At 41.0% G+C, this 20,340-nt stretch overlaps 1 protein-coding gene across 1 annotated transcript in view; it reads left to right on the plus strand.

Annotated features, from left to right (window-relative positions):
• The window catches only part of plxna2 (plexin A2), a 231,996-nt gene that overhangs the window by 86,026 nt on the left and 125,630 nt on the right, over positions 1-20,340 (plus strand). The window contains exon 4 of the mRNA XM_054783875.1: positions 9,789-9,923. Within this exon, the coding sequence (XP_054639850.1) occupies positions 9,789-9,923 (135 nt within the window). The remainder of the gene's footprint in view (positions 1-9,788; positions 9,924-20,340) is intronic.

Here is a 20,340-nt window from a genome sequence, read left to right on the forward strand (position 1 = left end):
CCAGGCTTAGAAAGCTTTGATGACATATCAACACCCAAAGGCCCGAAAACACATGCTGACAGGAAGTCTTGCTCGCTTTTAGGTAAAGGGACTACATAACACAAGTTAGTTGTACCTCATGCCATATAAGGACATATGCGTCTGTAGTCTCATTACACACACACACACACACACACACACACCATAATAGGGAACCTCTTGCATAATCTGTCGCAATCACAAAGCTTATTATATTATTATCAAGTATGAAAGATAACTTTAATAAGTTGCAGTGCTATGATTATTTGATACAAATGTTCCTATGTCATACAATGTCATGCAATATGTCATACGAGGCATTACGGTATGCGTTCATGCTGTTATGCTGGGGACATCGGGGGTTCGGAGCTAAGTTTTAGCATGGCGTGGGTCACGGGTGCAACAATCGCCCCAGTTAGGGATTATTGTGCCTGTTGTGAGATCATTCGAGCCTGCCGTTGTTCCGGCGATCAAGTCTGGTGCTTGTGTGTCTCACCCAACATTACAGTTACATTACTGACACCTAGTGACCAGTGTAGAATACGACATATCATCACAACATCTTTGAATGCGTCTTTTGGATGCCTTGTATTTGGATTTTACTTCATTTTGACATTTTTACACTTCAAAATGCATAGTTTAGGCAAAAAAAACATAACATTTGCTTAATTATGCATATTTTTGGACTAATAATAGGACATATTCAACCATGATTCATTAGCTTCATAGTACGCGGTTTGGGTCCTCGGTGTGCAAAACGTTTCATGCGGAGTAACTGTAAGGATGGGCCAGATTAGACATGGGTGTCATATTTTACAAAGGTAAAAATGGATGTTTGCATACTTGGAAAGTCATTTTTTAAAAAAAGATCACTTATTGCGTGTTCCTGGTAAGTGCAATTCAATTGACTAACCAAAACGGCAACACAGGGTGATCCTCACCTTGGCATCCCACATGGATCGTTGCTAGGACCGATACTGTTATGTCTTACGTCTTAAAAATTGCATTAAAATCTGTAATAAACAACCGACGTATGATTTTCTTTTAAAATTTTGAAGTAAAATTGAGCTGTATTTTATTATTAAAAATGAAATATCATATTTTGTGGTCTTACTTTTTACTTACAATTTTGATATTTAACAGTAATAAATTCCTCTAAAATACACTTTGGGTGTGTAATTATGTGTAAATAAAAGTATGCAAATCCCTCAAGTTACCGGTCCATCTACATCCGTACCTTCACTATGGTCATGAGCTTTGGGTGGTGACCGAAAGGATAAGATTGCGGGCACAAGCGGCCGAAATGAGTTTCATATGTAGGATCGCGGGACTCTCCCTTAGAGATGAGGTGAGAAGCACTGTCATCCGGGAGAAACTGCTGCTCCTCCTCATCTTGTCAGGATGCCTCCCGGATGCCTCCCTGGGGTGGTTTTCAGGGCACATCCAACTGGTAGTAGGCCTCGGGGATGACCCAGGACACGTTGGAGAGACTATGTCTCTCCACTAGACTGGGAATGCCTCGGGATCTGCCGGGCGGAGCTGGACGAAGTAGCCGGAGAGAGGGAAGTCTGGGCTTCCCTGCTTAGGCTGCTGCTTCCACGACCCGACTTCAGTTAAGCGTAAGAAGATGGAAGAGTGGGACTTGGTGACCGTTGAGAAACATGGCTCCAAGGTTGAGAACCCCTGCTTTGCAGAATAGTTGCTTCTCCAAGTGGCTAAATGAGTAAATTACAGTTGAATTGTCTGTTGACTTGTTTGACAAAACATGAGACAAACGTGTTGGTGTCCCCAGGGATCTGTGCTTGGACCAGTACTGTTATTGCGTATTGTTAGAAAGCCCTTCCCTTGTTATGCAGACGACATATTACAAAAATAATTGGTGGACGTGTAATTCCCTGCAGTGTTTGGGTGATAGCTAGCAAGTTTCTGTGTCAGGATGTCCTATAATCACCTGGCAGGCTCTGACAGTAACCGCATGTACCGACCACGCTCACAATGTCGACCTATCCACACAGACACACCCCTTCTGTTGTATTCCTTGACTTCAGGTGAAATATAAGGCGCAAGCTTCCTCCTCTTCGCGTGTGCGTCTGTCTTTCCTTTCCCTCCACGAGCGAGCCTCGCTCAGCCTGGATAAGATGTCTAATCCATCACGGCTGTCAGGCTGACGGATTGGTGTAGTCAGCAGGGAATGCTGTGTCGGAATGTGCTGCGTTTTCTCTCTCGTATATTATAGCATCTCATACATCGTACGTTAGCCCGCGTCTTATCTCGGGCGCTTTGCTGTGATCATGCAAGCCAGACTGTTTCAACTTTGAACCTCGCTATTTCAAGCACGTCGGATGACGTTGAATCTAAAGGTGCCCTATTATGCAAAAGTGGCTTTTTTAATGACATTCTAACAGAGCTCGCTTTTGAAGTTGCGACTTTGCTTGGCATTACGAAGGGAAAACCTCCTTCATCATGGACATAATACCTCCTCTGACCCGTCACTAGCTAGATGAGCACGCCCCGTGTATACGCCCACCACTTTGTATAAAACCAGGCTCTGCTGTACATCTTTAATAAATACTAATTGTATGGAACTTGGCCGGGATTTGTTCAATTCAATGATCCCTTCTATTGTAAGGCGTGTAGAATAGGAGATTTGCATATATGCCCACACTTTTTACCCTTTTTGTTCCATAATGCTCAGGATCTTTCAACAAAAGTAGAATGACTGATTTACTGCACCCAACCTCAGCAGCCATGGCACGCTGCGAGAGGCCTTGCTTATGCAGCTCCACAATCCCACCACGTTGAAAAAGAGAAAGCTTCTTAGCTTTAGCCATCGGGAGGGCATGACCGTGTGAATGCCTGACAGAAAATGAACATTTTGAGCAGATTTTGGCTTTTATAGCCTGTGGTCTTAAACATTTGATCCGCTGATAACCAGCCTATTTCAGTTTAATGGTTGTTTTCAATAAATGACTTTTTCAAAATGCTTTTTGTCTCACTCCCCCTTCTTGTTTTTGCATATTGGAGCTCTACTTAAAACCTCATTAAGATCCAAATGTGCAAAATGCAAAGTCTAGCAATGTTTCAACTACTCTTAAGATTTTGATCAGGAGTGTATTACATATAAAATCAATAGAGTGCTCAGATACTTGGACTTAAAGAAGCAAGTCCGAAACACGCCCCCAAAAAACTTTGAGGAAAATAGGAAGTTGGAGCCCCGCAAAGGTAGTATAGTCGTCGGTTCGGTTATCACTCCCTCGCTTTATAGCGTTTTTTCAAAAATGTGTTAATTAATAAATGATGGCTGTTTTGTGGTTGACGAGGGCGTATTATTAGTCAACCAGTATTGAAAGACAAAGGTACAGTATATGTAGTATTCTGGCCACGAGGCGTCAGACATGACATTAGATTATTGTCACACTGCATAGAGTTGGCCATGGCGTGTCTGACATGATATAGTGAAAAGAACTTCTCTTCCCATTCAGTGTGGAAGTGGTAACTGTTTTGCTTTTTTGTCCTTCTTCCCCACTCTGTTTAAAACACTTGTCTAAGTCAGTCACTAACTAACTAGTTAGCTCGCTAGCTTGCAAATGGTTAAAGCCATGGCCGTCTCTTGTGTCCCTGCAGTGATCCCGTAGCCCGTGCATTACAGATGAGCAGTGTGTTGCAATTAAAGAATAACAGGAGTGCAAAGGTGACTATAGGGGTGTTAGTTCATGTCTACAGGGCTCTAATAATGGTAAAGATTATATTTAGAAAGTCATAAACAGGATTTCTGTGCTCTAACTACGAAAATGTTTCATTTATTAATATTGAATCCTACTTTGAGGAAATTCACTTATCGCAGTTACGTCAGGAACCAATTAACCTCGATAAACGAGGGATGACTGTACATGTACTCTATGGTTGTAGTATGTCTACCGTTGATGTATTCCAAAAACAGTATGCTTCTGGCTTTAGCATACAACAATCCATAAATGTTATAGTCTGAATCTGGAGTGTAATTCTCTCCTTAACCGAGTCCACCGTGCAGACTCTACATCTTGTGAAATTACCCTCGAGTCAATAGCGAGTAATTACTTCATATTTTTGGCGAGGGACCATAAAGCTTATTGATTCGCTTCTGGGCTCTACGCACGGCATCTTTAACCCGCTTTACATCTTTCCTCATCAACAGCAAGGCAGGACAGGATAGCCAAGGAGTTCCATGCCATGACCTTTGGACAATTGTTATTGATTGTACAGGAGTGTCGTGGACTTGAACAGATAGTACTGTAGAGGCTTCGCTCATGTTAGGGTCAGTCTACCTTTTAGCACTTTTATTGTGTCCTCCAGTGAAATGTGGGGATACATGAGGCGAATACAGCTAGCTGCTAGCACAATTTCATCCGGCGATTGCCGGCCTTTTTGAGTGCCGTTCGTTGTATGTACCACTGGAATGTCTCGACTGACTATACAGGGATTAGATGTTTTTCCTGTGAACGGTATTGTCTACTGAAAGTGATGATACAATGTGCGAATACCGCTTCTTGCTAGCATGATTTTGTCAGACGATTTTCAGTCTTGCCGGGTGACATTCGTTATGTGTAACACGGAACTATTGACAGCTCTCGACTGTTCATACGGTGATCGGATGTAATTCTAGTGACCTTGCGATCTGCGAGGAACTCTTGTTGCTAGCCCAGTTTGGTGATCGGATGTTTTTTCGTGTGAACAGTATGGTCTACTAAAAGATAGAACGTGCGAACAAAGCTGTTGCTAGCATTATCTCGTGTGATGATTTCCAGCCTTATGGGATGCCATTTGTAGTGTGAAACATGTACTTGTAGTTCCTGACCGATCTCGATTGATCGTACGGTAATTCGATGTTTTTCCGGTGAGCAGAATCATCTACTTAAAGTGACAATATAATGTGCGTATAATTCTTGTTGCTAGCCCAATTTTGTCTGATGATTCCCAACCTTGTCGGGCGCCGTTCTAACATGGAGTTCTTGATGATTTTCGACTGATACCGTACGGTGATTGAATGTTTTTCCATGTGAACAAAATGGTCTACTAAAAGCGATGGTCCAAGGTGCGTGTAACACTTGTTGCTAGCACGATTTACAACCTTGTGTGTAATATGGTGTTATTTAAAGGTCTCGACTGATCGTACGGTGATTGGATGTTTTTCCGGTGAACAGTAACATCTGCTAAAGGTGACTAAACCTAGTGGGGTGCCCTTTGTTGTGTGAAACATTGAGTTACTGACAGATCTTAACTGATCGTGCGGTGATTTGATGTTTTCCCGGACGGCATTCGTTGTGTCTAACATGTACTTACTGACAGCTCTCGACTGATCGTACGGCGATCGGATATTTTTTTCTAGTGAACAGCATTGTCTACTAAAAGTGACGACACAGTGTGCGAATAACGCTTGTTGCCAGCGGGATTTTGTCTGAGTTGCAGACTGTGGTTCTTCCCAATACATACCTATATAGCATGAATATGAACTGATTGGCAATTAGCAACATAGCCCCAGCCGCGTTACCCCTGGTACCATGATACATTGGGCTCAGGATGTGAGAACACATTTTTTTTTAGAGCTTGTAGTTCCCATTTCACAGCTTGTACGGAGTTCTATCCCTGGTGTTCGTGTTAGTAGTTGCCACTTTGCTAGCATCACCCCTGATGCTGAAGACAGGCAGGCTGGCTAATGGGCTCTGGCGATCATATGGGGGATCATCCAGGACCATGTCGGGCTTGTTTCAGTGCATGTCGTAGCAAAGTAGAGGGGCGGCACTGCAGCAAAAACAACCTGGTGTGTCAAATAAAGCCTAATGGTGCGGACAGAGATAGTTTGCAAGGCGAGCAGCAGCGTGGAGCTAATGGAGGTGTAGGGTTGTTTTTTTTTTAGCAAGGGAGTCACTTCCTCAGGTACTGCTAGCGTCTGAGTGGAGGGAGTGTGGTTAAGAGCTCCAGTTTTGCTCTGAATTATTCTTGGTCTGGTGGTCCGGTAAACATCCTCTGGTTTCCGCCTCGTATCGCCCACCCAGGTGAGCCTGTACGGGACAAGCGGCCTCACGGACACTCTGCAAAAACACCTCACGTTTCCGTGGGCGTGTGTTTGTGCGTCCGCATGAATGAAGCAAGTCTTTCCATAAATTACAGCCGCAATATAAGTGCAGCTAATGTGAAAAGCAACTGGATGTGTGTGTGTGTGTGTGTGTGTGTGTGTGTGTGTGTGTGTGTGTGTGTGTGTGTGTGAGGATGTGGCTCAGGCCAAAAAACCTCCTGTTCTTATTCAAATGAAAGCATCGCTGAGTGTAACCTTCAGACGAGAGTCACATAAAAGCTTTGATAATGTGCAACATTTTTTTTGTTACAGGTGTTTTCAAAAAAGGCTTTTCAAAAATCTTTTTAATGGGAGAAAAAGCCACTTTGCACAAAAGCAACCGTGTTGTTATTCATGTGTTTAATAGCAAATACTTTTGTGTATACTGTCGCTGCCCTCAGTCTCCTCTTGGATGAAATGAATCACCTTGCAGTGGCCGACTGCCACAATACAGGCAACCTTCATCCATTGTTGTTGTGTAGCGGCACAACTGACATTCACAGAACAGATTCATGTATTCCAGTTAAGCATATTTCCAGCCACGCCACGCTCACGCTCGTGGGTAACGCATCTGCTCTTGAACCGCTCCACACAAAAAGGTGAATATTGGTCAAAACATACGCCCCGACTCTGCTCCGCCGCTATAAACCCCAAAGTTTGACCCACGTAAGTCGTCTTTGCCGGGACACGGGTACGCCTTAGCAGGAAATTGTCTATAAGTCATTGATAATGATGATAAAACGTTTAAGATATCTGTATTACATGTATGCTAGCATGTCTTCCAAAGCAGTTTGAACACAACCCATAGGGGGCGCCACAATTCACCGTCATGTACAGTCGTGAAAAAATGAGTCCATCCTTTGTGGCATATATTTGCTTGCGTAAGCTTCTACTCCTGAACCGCTGTGCACGAATGGGAGAAAATTGGTCAAAACATGCGCTTTGACTGTGTTGCCTGTGTTATTATTTTTCTGGCAAATACACCACATGGTGGCGCTGCTATTAAACCCCAAAGTTTGACCCCTGTAAGTCATCCTTGCAGGGGTACTGGCGGACTTAGCAACAATGTATTCTTAAGTCATCCACCATTTGTCTGATCATGATAAAACGTTGACGATATCTGTATTACATGTATGCTAGCATGTCTTCCAAAGCAGTTTGAACACAATCATATGAAAAAGCGAGTGCATTCCATGTGGTACACGCTTGCTTGCGTAATCTCATTCGTCCACTTTGAACGGGTGAAAATTGGTCAAAACACGCAACGCTACCGTGTTGCCCGTGCTATTATTTTTCTGACAAATACACCACATGGTGGCACCGCTATTATACCCCAGATTTACTGTTGCTTCTGAGCCATGGGGTGTTGCCATATTTTCAGGACTGTAACTGACTGATGCGTTCAAGGAGGGCTCGATTTACGCAGTCTCCAGCGGTAGAACTGACATTCCCAAACAGACATAAACTCCTCATTTATTTCCTGACGTGAACACTGTGTTTTTTTCCGGCAGATTGCAGAGATTAGAAGCATATTTGCTTGTGCCAAGACGTGTTTAATCTGCTTAATTAGCACCACCTTGTCGACAGGAGCCTGCAAAAACCTCCTGGATTTGGTTTCTTTTTGTGTTTTTTTCCTCTCCTGCATCAAGTGTAGCGAGGAAGGGGGAGGAGTGTGGGTGGAAGAGTCGTCGTCTGCAGGCAGTGCTCTTAAATCTTGTCTGTGGAGAGCGTTGAGGGGGCAGTTTTATGCAAAGTGATTTACTGGACCCCCACAATGGAGGATAGGGTTACGAGCACTAAATTATTGGCTGAAATTATTTAGCCTTTGAGAAACCTTAGCTTTGTTTGTCTTCCATCCTGGGCCTGATGGATGATGAACCCACCCCCACCCTTGCTCCCCGGTAAAGCTTTGAACCTGAGGCTAAGTTACCACAAAACCCAGCACGCTTCCAGAACTTGTTGGGTAAATCTTAAAAGGCATGGTAGGGTTTCCCGATACGTGAGTTAACGTCTCCCTCCTCCCCCGAACGTTCATCCGTCTCTTCAGATGCTGACAGCATCAGAGAGCGGCCTGACTCACAATAAAGCGCCGCAGAGCGGGAGAGAAGGTCGTAAGTCTCTCAAGAGGAGCTCTGGCTGTGTTGGCGTATAAGCGCTTGACGGCGTCGTCCAGCAGCACAGCGCTTAAAACAGTCAATAATAGGACACACGTACTGTTTAGAAAAAAGGTAGAATTACAAAGAGGCGTGTCATGACATTTTGGTGATGATCTGGATAATGTGAGCACCTCCCCCAGAATCATAATGGCACCGCCCATCTGGTCATTATCACCCTTTATGAACCAGGAAGTCATTGGTCCAAGGGGGCAGGGTTTTGTCCATAAAGCATGTCCGACTTCTTGTTGTGTGCTGACCTCTAACCTGGCTGGCCCCCTCACCGCCTGAAGCAGTGGTGTCCAAAGTGCGGCCCGGGGGCCACAAATCAACACAAAAATGCAAAAAAACAAACAAAAAAAAGACCAGTAATCAATAAGACCAGAATAAAGACAAACTCTAAGAAGAGGAAAGTCATAAAACAAAGAAAAACAAAGAATGAAGTTGCAATTTTTGGAAAATTTGGTTGGGAAGGTTATAATATTACAATGATAAAGTCAAAATTTTACGGGACTAAAGTCATAATATTAAGAGAAAAAATGTGCAAAGAGAAAGTTGAAATGTGTGTAAAATATAAAAGCAAAAATACGTAACGTAAGGACACAAAGTTCATATTAATTATACGCTTTGTCACCTATAACATAACCTGAGATGCAGGCTGTTTTTTTTTCTTTAAGTATTAAAAAAAGGCTCGATTTTCAGCACGCGGCCCTCGGTTGGAAGAGTTTGGACACCCCTAGCCTGAAGGTTTTCAGTATCACACACACGCACACACACACACAAAACCTAATGATTATACTACAAGTAATATCTGAAAACAAGATAGCTGATGTAGCTGTGGTCAAATGTCAAATCTGTACATTTTTATTAATAACAATGTTTAAAAAAAACACTCAACAACTGAATTTCAGACAGTCAGAAGCTACCTAGCCTAACGTTCCATGTCAAAACAGGACTACAACTGGTATGGAAACACCCATGAGCTATTGGTTTTTGTCAAAAAAGGAACCCTGTTGATTTTGACTGGTATTTGACCCAAGATGGCTGAGGTCAGAAGTCAAATGTGTGCATTTTTGTTGCCACTAATGTTTACGGGACACTCAACAACTGAATTTCAGACACTCAGAAGCTATTGTTTCATGTCAAAACAGCAATCCTATTGATTTTGACCGATATCTGACACAAGATGGCCGAAGTAGCTGTGGTCAAAGATCTAATATTTAGTACGAGTGCGTAAATAACCTATTAAAAACTCCAGACGTTCCACGGCTACTGCTCTTTTCCTGTGCATAAATCCAATTGATTTTGACTGATATCTGACACAAGATGGTTGAAGTAGCTGTGGGCAAATTTGTGTATTTATGTTGCCAACACTGTATAAGAGACACTTTACAACTGATCCCCCCCCCTCCCCCATCTGCACAGGAGTCTTATTGATTTTGTTGGCTATTTGACACCAGCTGGGGTGAAGTGTCTCGTTAAACAATCAAACTGTTGTCAAAAACGCTCTGTTCTTTCTTTTCCAGATCCGCGTGGACGGTCCCCCTCACGGCGGCGTGCAGTACGAGACGGTGGCGGTCATGAAGGACGGCAGCCCCATCCTCCGAGACATGGCCTTTTCGCTGGACCGCGCTCACCTGTACGTCATGTCGGAAAGACAGGTAGGTGCTGAAACATTACAGTAGTAAAAAAAAAAAAAAAAAAAAAGGCCCCTCTCTGTGCTGGTCCGCCCTCTCAACACGAGTGCCACCGACACCCTCTTGTGGGCTATAAATAATCAGGGCGGCACAGCGGGAAGGCGGGGGGGGGGGGGTCGCTGTGCCGGCGTTTGATAATGAAAGCGAACAATGAGGGCAGGGATGAAGCAAGAAATGGAGACGATAGAAAAAGAGAGAGAGGAATGAAGATCAAGTGCACTTGGCGGATGCTTGGCTGAGGACGATGACAGGAGGAGGAGGAGGATGGATGAAGGTGAAAGGGGCAGACGGAAGTCGTCTCTTCTCTTATCTCGCCAAGTGACGTTTGTCCATCTCCGTCTCGTGCCGTGACACGCCATCATCAGGTGAAGAGCGGCCCGTCAGTGACGTGCTGGACTGGACAAAGTATGTGTTGGTGAAAGGACAGACGGCTGTTTGCATGATGTCGGGTTATGTGAATGGACATACAGATGTTAGCATTATGGGTGTAAATGAGGGACCGTACTGACATTTATGTTATGGGCGTATGTGAAAGGACAGACGTGTGTAGATTTGTACATATGTGCAGTATGTGAATATACACTTTTATATTGTGAGTTTATGTGAATGGACATACAGATGTTAGCATTCTGGGTGTATGCAAGTGGAAACAGTTGGTTATATTACATGTGTATGTATCCTTATTGTGTGTATATGAACAGACAGACAGATGCCAAGGACATGTGTGCGAATGCACAGGCAAGTCTATACGTGAATGGACTGACATGCAGTATTTTGGCACCGTGGATGTGGGTGAATGGAAAAATAGTTATGTTGTTATAATTATGGGTTTATGTGACTCAACAGACAAACAGATGTTACTGCTGTATTATGGGTGTATGTGAATGGAAAGACAGATGTTGCCATGATGGGTGAATGATAATTGACATACAGAAATAATCAATATCAGTGTAGCTTATTGGAGAGACATATGTCTACATTATGTGTGTGTGACTGGACAAACATAAGTCAAGATGATGTTTACCATTACCATTAGATGAAAGGATAAACCATTTACTGTGTGCTGGGGGGCAGAAGGGTTTGAACATGTGGTGTTAACACGAGTGCAGTGAATAGACAGATGTGTACAATGTGTATGAATGGACAGACATGTTTACAGCATAGGTGCATATGCATGGATAGACGGATGTAATCATTCTCAGTGTATGTGAATGGACAGACGGATGTTTACAGTATCAGTATATGTTAATGGGCAGACATGGGTGTGTGTGAACGGACAGACATGTTTAGACTACAGATGCATTTGCATATGTAGACAGATGTAATCATTGTGAGTGTATGCGAATGGACTGACAGATGCGTACAGTATGCGTACTCTATATGTGAATGGGCAGACAGATAGCTAACAGGTTAGCGCTGGGCTTGCAGCGCCCGTGCGACTGACACAAATAGCTGTGGGCGGCTGTGTGATTTGTTTTATTTCATGCCACACAAAAAAGAAAAAGATTTCACACTGTTAAAAAAAACAAGCTTTGTTTTAGTCAGTGAGTGTTTGCCTGCTGGGAGTGTAAAAATATAACGGTGTCACGCTGAATCTCGTCAGCCTCCTCGACCTGCAACACTGCTGACTGGAACAAAGAGTTTTGCACCTCAGACTCGCTTTTGATGCACGTTTGCGTCTCCAAAATATTTGTTTCCAATGGACGCACACGTTGAAAGTCAGCGCGCTTTGCGTAGTTGTTTTCATATTCAAAGTTTGGCAAAAATGCATTTGAATATTTGCAGCTGCAGGATGGGTGCGGAGATATTGAATGTGTTAGTGTGTGAATGGAGAAACGCATATTCATGTTATGGTTGTTGGGGTTTATATACACTGGAACGTAATGTGATTGTATGCGAATGGCCATACATCCTTTATATCGACATTATGGGTACATTTAAGCAGAAAAACAAATGGTTCCATTACGTGAAAGGACATACGTGCGCTTATGGGAATGAAAACAAATGCTTAGATTATGGGTGTGGTGGATAGGCATTTACACTTCTAGTATGGTTGTCTGGAAATGGATGTATTTACCACTCTGGGTGTATGTGAATGGAAAACCACGTGCTACCATTATAGGAGTACATGAAGTGAGAGCCAGATGTTTACATTATGGATAAAGGCGAATGAACAGACACTGCAGTATGAGTGTATGTGAATGGATCGACAAATATGTTGCCTTAATAGATGTACATGAGCGGACAGACATTTACAGTATGTGTATATGTGAATGGACAGACAGACAGATGTTTACATTATGGGTATGGGCGAATGAACAAACAAGTTTATGTGAACGGACAGATGGATGTTTACATTATGGGTGTATGTGAATGAACGGACACATGTTGACACTATGGGGGTTGTTGAATGAATAGAAATGTTCATAGTCTGGGTGTACAGTATGTGAATGGACAAACAAGTAATTTAGATTATGGGCATATGCGAATGGACTTACATCATCTGTGCTTACATGAAAGGACAGGCCGACATTTATGAGTGGAGGTGAATGGACAGATAGGTTTGTAATATGGTTGCATGTGCATGGACAGACATACAGTATCAGTGTTTAGAGCTTGGGTGTGTATGTGAATGGACAGACAGATATATTGCCTTAATGGATGTACAAGTATGTGTATATACGGACAGTGTGATGTTTACACTATGGGTATGGGTGAACACCACTATTTGTATCTGTATCTGTTCACCCATCTAAATTATCTGTATTTGTATCTGTACTCGGATTGGTTGAGGAATGAACAGGAAGTGGGCGTGGTTTGACTGAAAATGGGTGGGGGCTTAAATCAGTATGTTATGTTAAGTCTGAAATTGACATGGATTGATCGGAAATTGCTGTATTTATTGTTTATTTGAAAACTATTTGCAGAACAGCCTCAAAATTGAGATTCAAATGACATTTTTGATCACAAAAGTAAAAGAACCACTTACAGAACATATTTTTGATGACATTTAAAATGTTTGAATGATCTGTGCGAAGCTGGGATCCATGCAGACATCCAATGATGGCAAACAGGGAAATAATCTGTCAGCCTCGTTCACTGTATTTTTCTCAAAAGCACCGCGTTCAGTACTACAAGCAACGTTTTCCATCTACCTTTATATGACTAGCTACTTACGTAGCGAAACAAGTCTACCAACCAACCTTGGATATCATACAAACCGATAAGCAGGAGCGAGCGCTTATTCAGGCACCACGAGCGAGCACTGGGTGACAGGGAGCCGTTGTGAGCGAGAGCGCAGGGTGCAGCGAGTTCAGATATCGTGAGCGCGAGGAGAGTGATCTTTATGCTGAGTATGTTTGTTTTGCCATTAATGTGTCTGTCTAGGGAGGGGCTGTAACTCTGTGTGACAGGCCAATCACAGAGCATGCAGACTGAATACGTAAGTAGTTACCCAATGAGGATTTTCCTTCGTCACGATTGCAGATAATGACGAGCTGTCGTTTCATGCTCGTACTCGGCACAAATGCATTATCCGTAAAGGATACTCCGGCTCATCCCTAGTTTATAGTATGTGAATAGACCAACAAATAATTTAGATTATGCGTACATCCAATTAGATTTGCAACATCTGTGTTTATATGAAAGGACAGACCCTTTTGGAGCCCAAGATCTCTGGGTCCCCCAGATGGCCCCTGGGCCGCACTTTGGGCACCCCTACTTCTGTGGATCTTCGCCGGGGTCGGGCTTGTGGCGTCGGCTCTATGAGCAAACTACAAGTGTATTTGGCATGTTGGCTCGGTGTCGTGGGCGAGCGAAGTGATGGTGATGGAGGGGGGAGGGGCTGCGTTACAGCAGCCAGTCCTAATGAGCAGTGTTTTTTGAAGGTGCACATCTATGGAGTTACATTTGTGCCTTAATTTTGAAGTAGCAAAGGCTGCTTTTGGGCCGTAACGTGCGATACTTGCTGTTGCGTGAGCAGGCACATCTTTGCCCTCTCTCCTTGTGGCTCGACCTGTGAGCGCGAGGCGAGCCGGTGTACGTGTGTGCGCTCATGATACCTCCTCCGGTCGGGTTTTGGAGACCGGCCTCCTGGCTGGAGCTTGCCTGGACAGCGGCAAGGAGCACGGGCGTGTTCAGTGGTCAAAATGCGTGCCTGTTGCTCATTCTCCGGGAGGTGATGTGATCATACATCTTTTTTCTAACATTCTCGCGATCGAGTCCCAAAGATTGACTAGTAACTCGAGAACGACGGTTTAGAGCATGGGTGTGTATGTGAATGGACAGACAGATTAGCACATTTAAACGATTGATGGTTACTTAAATGGGGCGTGAAAGAGGAGTGCCAGTACAGTACAGTACAGTACAGTACAGTACAGTACAGTACAGTACAGTACAGTACAGCAGATGACAGTATGTTGCTATCTATGCAAAAGCTGTGCCTGTATCTCTCTCTCTCCCTTTCTCCTTCCTCCCATGCTGTGTCGGCCACAGAGGTCCTCTTTGTTACCGCGAGTAGGAAACGCGAGCGGAGCCAAATGTGTCCTGCTTTGTGTTTGATATCATTCCGGCTTTGTTCTCGCCGCCTCCACTCAGCCGGCGCTTGGCCTCCATCGCTTCCAGAGCCAAGCACTCACGACGGAGCTCGCGATGCCCATCTTCCAGCGGAGATGGGATCAGGACACACGAGGCATTTAGAAGACATTACTGACGCTTCCAAACACACAAACAGCGTGATTCCCGTAAAGTTTGACAACTTCAGACCACCAGATGGCTCTGTTTGCGCTCGCTCTCTGTTTGTCTGCTCCGTGAAGAGCGAGTGAAGGTGTGGAATGCTGATGCCGCACGGCTTCGCACTCAGCGGCTCCACATCAAACACTTGTTTCATCTGAGGAATAAATGAGAAGAAAAGCGTTGGTAATTACGCAGGATGACTTCAGAGTGGAGACGGTCTTTGCGTGCAGGCGCCCACGTCTACAAGTCTCGATGTTGGATACGTGAACCACGATGTCTGCACTTTTAATGACCTGTAGGATGTTTTCATGCATTCATAAAAAAAACTCACTTAAGTAAGTCAGGTTTTATAGATAAAGTAGGTTTATTGGTGATTATAAAGTATTTTATTTAATTTAAATGTATTTAAAATCATACTCTTCAATCTTATTTAATCCACTCACAGTAAAATAAAAATAATTTTATGTTTTTAAAATGAAGTTTTAAGGTTTTAAATAAAAATTAACAATTATAAAAATTATTTTATTTTAAAATTATTGAATTACTTGTTAAATGTATTTGAAATAATTGCATTTTATTTTATTTTTAAAAAATCAAAATAAAATTAAAATATTTAATTGTTTAAAATAAAATCAGTAATTATTGTAACATTTTATTCAATTACTTCTTAAATGGATTTGAAATAATGTTATTCTATTTTAGAATTAAGTTTATTTATTGTTATAAAGTATTTTATTTAACTCCTTTTAAGATGTATTTATAAAGCATGAAATAAAATCTATTTACAATGTATAAAATGACTGTATTTTAAATTAATTTTATTAGTTGCAGTATTATGAAGTACTTTGTTCAATTACTTTTAAAATATATTTAAAATGATATGAAATCATTTTAGTTTTTGACAATACATTTGATATTTTACATTTATTTACAGTACAATAACATATTTGCATTATGAATAAAAAAATAAAAAATAAAATTTTATTTGAAATATTGTATTGTGAGCAATATTTTTAAATTTGCTAATTTGTTTTGTTGTGTTAATTATTTTTCATTATTTTACATTGTAAGAGCTACTTTAAATTATTTTTTAATGAATTTTTAAATATTTGAGGAACTCAATAATACAAGATAATCTCGTAATACAAGAAACAAAATAAGAAAATGATACAAAAATAAATCCAATAATAAAAGTAATAAGAAACTATAATCATGTTTTTATGATATCATAATATTAATATAACGTAATATGTATTCATATATTTATTATATTTCATTCACCTCAGAAAAAGAATTAAAATAAACTTTATTCAACTTTTAAAATATATATATATTAGCAAATATAACCTGGTTTAATGCAATCATTTTAAAACATAAATATTGTTTGTGGAATTCTGTTTTCATGTGCACACTATACAAGTCATAACATGCAACATGCAACATGCAATACGCGTTCAGGGTCTAATTTCATGCAGTTACCAAATAATAAGAAGCAGATAATAAGAAAGGGCTCTATAGCGTTAGAATATGAATGAAAAGTTGCAATTTTGGCGGTAATTCCATGCTCTTTTTGGGATCTCGTGTGAGGACTGGCTTCACCCGACCAGAAGTTTGAAAGGTTTTGTTCACGTGAACGGCTCGCTGCTTTTTTAGTTGGCTCCAACTCTTGTAAAAAGTGCGTGTTCACTTCCTCATGGCTGAGTCCGCCTGCTGCTCTGGCGGTGTCGCCTTCAGGCTTCACCTTCTCTCGCCCTACACGCCCATATCCGTCTGAATGCACAAGTTGGATTATCTTGAGCCTATCCACATGCTGCTCTGGTGAAAACGGACGCCATGGAAGTCCGTAGAAGTGCAACTGAGCAGGGCTGCCATTATGCTGCTGCTGGTCCAGTCAGCAAGTCTCCTGGACTACAACTTTAGCAGGTGAAGCTTCCTTAAAGTCCTGGATATTCAACTGGCAGCCCATGGGCCAAATCTGGCACATGAACGACATCAGGCCGGCCCAGATTCCTTCAAACAATTAGCATATAGAGGATCTTTGACTAGCTTTTTGGCAGTGGGTCCATAAAACCGACGAGCAGTCTTGTCATGCAGATGAAGTAGATGGACTAGGGGTTTTGTTTTTTTTTCTGTAGAAAGAGAAGAGCGCTCCTGTCAGATAAAGGATCTTTGACCGTAATTTTTGCAGTTGGTTCTTAAAACAGCACAGCGTTTCCGTTACATGCAGGTTCTTTGCATGGCAGTAAATCCTAAGGAACAGAAGTCGATTCCTTCAAAACAGCAGATCACTCCTGTCATATAGAGAATCTTTGACTAGCATTTTTGCAGTTCGTCCTTGAAAGCAGCAGAGCGTGCCTGTCACACAGAGGATCTTTGCCTAGCTTGTTTTTTGTAGTAGGTCCTTAAAATCAGCAGGGTTCTACTGTAACATAAAGGATCTTTGACTGCAGTTGTTCCTTGAAAAAACCTTAAAAACAGCAGTGTGTTTCTGTTTCGTAGAGGATCTTTGATTACCGTTGTTGCAGTTGATTCCTTCAATACAGCAGATCACTCCTGTCATTGAGAGGATCTTTGACTAGCATTTTTGCAGTTGATCCATAAAAACAGCAGAGCACGTCTGTCACATAGAGGATCTTTGGCTAGCTATTTTTTTTTTTTGTAGTATGTCCTTAAAAACAACAGAGAGCTCCGGTAACATAAAGGATCTTTGACTGGCATATTGGTCATCGGTCCTTTAAAAAGCTGGGTGTTCCTGTCATTTGCAGGATCTTTGACCTGTGTTTTTGCAGTAAATCCTTAAAAACAGCAGTGTGCGCCTGCTTATATAGAGGATATTTGATTAGCGTTCTTACAGTCGATTCCTTCAAAACAGCAGAGCACATCTGTCACATAGAGGATCTTTGGCTAGCGGTTTTGCTGTCGGCCCTTACAACCATCACGCTTCCATCGCAAAGAGGATCTTGGACTCTCGTAAATGAGCACGTGGTCAACGAGAGCTAGCATTTTCCTTTCCACTTTCTCATGCATTTCTCAGAGTGTACTTGTGAGTTTTCACGTTTCCAATAATGACAATGCAGCACCTAAATGATCTCTCCAGTGACGGCCTGCGTCCAATTAACGCTTTGTCCTCCTGAAAGGCTCGCCTATTAATACAGCATTTGCCGTATTTCAGACACATTTGTTTGCAGCTCAGGTAGCAAAATTAATTTAGCATTTTTGACCAGACACAAAAGAAGGAAATGAACTGCGTATGTTGGCGGTGCAGCTGTGTGCTCTTTAATCACACAGTTAGACTGCCAGCTAGTGGCCTGGCATGCACACTGCAGTAGCTGAAGCGCTCGCCTCCTTTGCGGTGACTTCAGCAACACAACGGGGCACCGACTCGGACGTTTGGACGATCAACATTTCTGTGACGCCAGCCTTTCGTTGCCTTTTGTGGCGGCGCCCGCCCTGCGCTGTCATGGCTGCCGGCCATCGCGCACGCCGGAGAATAAGCAGCGAGCGCGTGGAGTGTCGGTGGCTTTGGTCTGCGTCCAGTGCGGCGAGCCAAGCTGTGATCTTTTATTCATGGGGAGATTTGACAGGGAGAGACGCGCTGCATGGAACACAAGGAGTACATTTGGTTTTTTGGGGTTTTTTTTAACTAAATTTGACCTGTTGGCTGAAAATGAGGAACCTTTAGGCTCGGGATGTTGTTAAACTTCTGATTTGTTCACAGTTGAAAACACTTTTAGAGTCAGTAACTATCATAAAACAGTTGAACTGTCGTGCAAGTGTAAAAACAAGTTAAAAATCAAACCAGCTAAAACTAAAATAAGGTAAAACTACGCACATCTGCATTTTTTAACCGCTTGCTTTGTTAAAAACCTTAACAAAAAGAAACAATTATATATTTCTGAGCAGCCAGGACAGAGACACATGTGCCTATTTGCAATACATTCCATTTGAGGGTCTATGGTCGTCATCACACTTTCATTATTAAAAATATAATACATTTCCAATATTTAAATATGAACTGTGTACATATGTAATCTAATTAACAGCAAATAAATAAAACATATAAGTTAAAAATGAGGGGTGCCACAATATCCCGCAAGATTAAAACCTGACAAGATTTCTCGTTCAGATATGAACTGTCTTGTGGGCAATAATAATAAATACATTGATTAATTCATCGCACCATAAATGAAAATGAACTTGATCATTTTGCCGGCCTCAATATATCGCCATGTGCACGCGTGTCTGTTTTCCTCGTTTCCCGCCTCCAAACAGGCAGGAAGAGAGTTCACTCTGTGCATTGGTTTCAGCACCTTGGAGTGTTTGTTCCATAGAACAACGGCATGAACGGAGTGAGCCCTTTGGTCACTCATACAGTGGTTTTGTCTTGGTGGGTGGAGGCAGGTGTGGACTGTATGTCGTGGAATGTCGTAGAAATTGAATTTGATTGTCACATATTTGCTATATTTTCATTGTAATTTGCTTAAAAGAAATGTTAAAATCTTGTCTCGTCTCGTTCTCGTAGACCCAATTTCGTGCCCCCTGACGCCCCATTAAATATAAAATATTTTAAAATGATTTGTATGAATATATTTTGTTTTATTAAAATATAATACAATTAATATTTTAAACATTACATAAATAAATAAATAAAAACATCAATACATAAATAATATAAATATATAATATAAATATAATACATATGCAATTATATAATATATTAATAATTATTTCAATATTACAATAATTTCACAGTACTTTCAATCTAGTTGTAATTTTAAATGGCTTTTGAATTATTTTTACAAATATTTTCTTATTGATTAATTAAATACCACTAATAATAACAAAAACAATAATATTTTTTTGTATTTCAATGAAAAAATAAAATTTGTCTTATTATTATTGACAATATTAATAATAATGATTGATAATATTTATCTTTTTTTCTGTGAAATTTGAATCAAATTTGCATTCATTCATTATAATAAACTGGTTCTATTTATTATAACGCTTTTTTAAAAGCATTAAAAAAACAGCAACTGAACCCTAACTCTAGTAGTACTGAGCAGCAAGGACATACATTTACTATTTTTTGTATTTATATTCATCTTTTTGAATTCATTTGTATTCATATATTTAATTTAATTAATACATTTTTATATTAAATACATTAAGTAAGTATTTAAATACATACATAAATAGTATAAATATCTAATAAATATAAATTGCTATTATTTTACATGGTAATTTAAAATCTACAGTTGTAGTTTTCTGTGGCTTTTTAATTATTTTGACAAATATTTTGTTCATGATGAATTACATAATAATAATAATAATAATTGATTCTACTTCATTCAGAAAGTGAAATTAAATAAACCAGTATTTGGCTTAATATAATAAAGTCATAATAATAGCAATTAATACTATTTATCTTTTTTTTTCAATAAAATTCTGATCAAATTCACCTGGTTCCATATATTACAACGCATTTTAAAAAACATTCAAAATAAAAAATAAAAAAAAAACCCTTCAGTGTCTGGTTCTATGGTTGTCATCACACTTTTCCACTTTGCCATTATTGGTAACCTTAACGTAGCGATTCGACTAAAAAAGGGCAAAGCACAACACTTCTTGTGCGACTTTTGAGGAG

Source organism: Dunckerocampus dactyliophorus, chromosome 1, assembly GCF_027744805.1.
Source record: "Dunckerocampus dactyliophorus isolate RoL2022-P2 chromosome 1, RoL_Ddac_1.1, whole genome shotgun sequence".
Taxonomy (NCBI): domain Eukaryota; kingdom Metazoa; phylum Chordata; class Actinopteri; order Syngnathiformes; family Syngnathidae; genus Dunckerocampus; species Dunckerocampus dactyliophorus.